We start from the raw sequence: 2,291 nt of genomic DNA on the forward strand, positions 1-2,291 counted from the left end.
AACTAAAAAAAAACAACAACATAAAAGTTGGGATAAGTCACCGTTACACATTGGTCAAGCTTTATCATCTGCGAAGTATTGATCACCATGGGAATCACGGTCTCGAAACATTCTCACAATTTTACGCTCATGTTGTATTTTTCAGTTGGAGAATTTTGCTGCCAGCAGTCGAGAAGATCTGAATGCCGCAAAGCCTGCTGGGAAGTGTTTCGCTCTACCATGACACCTAGCAGGGAGGTCAGAGAATCGGTGTTTCACCAGTGTGCACAGCACGGTCTTCGAGTGTTACGTTGTGTACGTAATTACACTTACACCACGCCTGCTACTAACCCCACTCGCAGTAAGTATAAGATTTGTTTCGTGTTGTGACATTAAATATTACACATGCGCATAAAACGATATTTAGCGTTTTGCACCTAATAGTATTTTATGCAACACGTGGGCTAAACAAACGGCCAGGCCAAAGACCCCTAAGGTTCAGACTGGCCAGACGGTGAGAAGGCAACGAAAAGTATAACCAAATAAAGGTTTTGACTGTCATTTTTATAACGCGCCCACAGCTGAAGCTACGGTGCGTTTTCAAAGGCATATCGCGACTTGAACTTTGGACTCTCTGACCTGAAGTTCAACACGCTAACTACTGGGCTACACTCAACCCCACATAAAGTCAATAACTAAACTTTCGGTTTATTTAATCCTTTTTCTTTTTCTATGGTATTCAGGTCTCTGAACACGTGTTTTTATTTACTTTATTTAATTGTTTCTTTATCCGTGAAGCTAATATCAATTTTATTATGTATTATTATGAAAAATGTAATAAAGTAACAGTCTAATTGTAAAAACAATAATGAAACCAATAACTCATTCAACGTAAATATAACTATTTCGCAATCTGAAAGTGTTTGTTTATAATCACGCACAAAGCTACACAATGGGCTATCTGTGCTCTGCCCACCACGGGTATCGAAAACCGGATTCTAGCGTTGTAAAGTCCGCAGACATACTGCTGTGCTACTGGGGGGCACCGGCACTTGTGTACTGTTTAAAATTATAGTAAATAATTTAAAAAAAAACGTTGTTTTTAATTAGTTATTATACGTTTTCACAATATGAGTAGTTCTACTTCATGCAACATTCTACCGAACAACATTGTGTAACATAACATTGTACTGAACAATACTGTGTAAGTTAACATTGTACTGTACAACACTGAGTAACATAACATTGTACTGGACAATACTGTGTAGCATAACATTACACTGAACAACACTGTGTAACATAACATTCTACTGAACAACACGGTGTAAGTTAACATTCTACTGTACAACACTGGGTAACATAACATTGTACTGAACAATACTGTGTAGCATAAAATTACACTGAACAAAACTGTGCAACATAACATTCTACTGAACAACACTGTGTAGCATAACATTCTACCGAACAACAATGTGTAACATAACATTGTACTAAACAACACTGTGTAACATAACATTCTACTGAACAACACTGTGTAGCATAACATTCTACTGAACAACACTGTGTAGCATAACATTATACTGAACAACACTGTCTTTCATAACATTCTACTGAACAATACTGTGTAACATAACATTCTACTGAACAACACTGTGTAGCATAACATTCTACTGAACAACACTGTGTAGCATAACATTATACTGAACAACACTGTCTTTCATAACATTATACTGAACAACGCTGTGTAACATAACATTCTACCGAACAACTCTGTGTAGCATAACATTATACTGAAGAACACTCTCTTACATAACATTGTACTATATAACACTGTAACATAATATTCTATTAAATACAAGTGAGTATACCAATAAAATAATAGAAAGAACTAAGATGTAGAAATAAGTCATTAATTTTATGTTACAGTTATATTTTTTAATCTCCGTTGATAAATATATGAAATTTGGATTTTTCTTCTTTGCAGATCTTCATTGTTGTGAAAAGTCCCCCAAGCGGCAATGTCGTTCAAAGTGTCATCACGTACTACGTACCTACACTACTGACCAGGAGATTATTGATGGCTTAACACAGGGGGGATGTGGTCCTCCTCTACCTCAGGTAATTCATCTATATTTTGAATTCATAGTTTAATAAACTTTTCCTCATCTTATTATGTGAATGACCAGGAGATTATTGATGGCTTAACACAAGGGGGATGTGGTCCTCCTCTACCTCAGGTAATTCATCTATATTTTGAATTCATAGTTTAATAAACTTTTCCTCATCTTATTATGTGAATGACCAGGAGATTA

The 2,291-nt window shown here is 35.9% G+C and overlaps 1 protein-coding gene across 2 annotated transcripts in view; it reads left to right on the forward strand.

Moving 5' to 3' along the window:
• Window positions 1-2,291, forward strand: part of LOC106470474 (reversion-inducing cysteine-rich protein with Kazal motifs-like) — a 53,675-nt gene that overhangs the window by 13,459 nt on the left and 37,925 nt on the right. The window contains exons 2-3 of one of the 2 annotated variants that reach the window (XM_022399084.1): window positions 146-340; window positions 1,964-2,097. In XM_022399084.1, coding sequence (XP_022254792.1) covers window positions 146-340; window positions 1,964-2,097 — 329 coding nt within the window. Of the gene's footprint in view, window positions 1-145; window positions 341-1,963; window positions 2,098-2,291 lie in introns of those variants that run through there. The other variant, XM_022399085.1, reaches the window with a different exon arrangement.

The sequence above is a fragment of the Limulus polyphemus genome, unplaced genomic scaffold (assembly GCF_000517525.1).
Source record: "Limulus polyphemus unplaced genomic scaffold, Limulus_polyphemus-2.1.2 Scaffold4027, whole genome shotgun sequence".
In the NCBI taxonomy this organism is placed as follows: domain Eukaryota; kingdom Metazoa; phylum Arthropoda; class Merostomata; order Xiphosura; family Limulidae; genus Limulus; species Limulus polyphemus.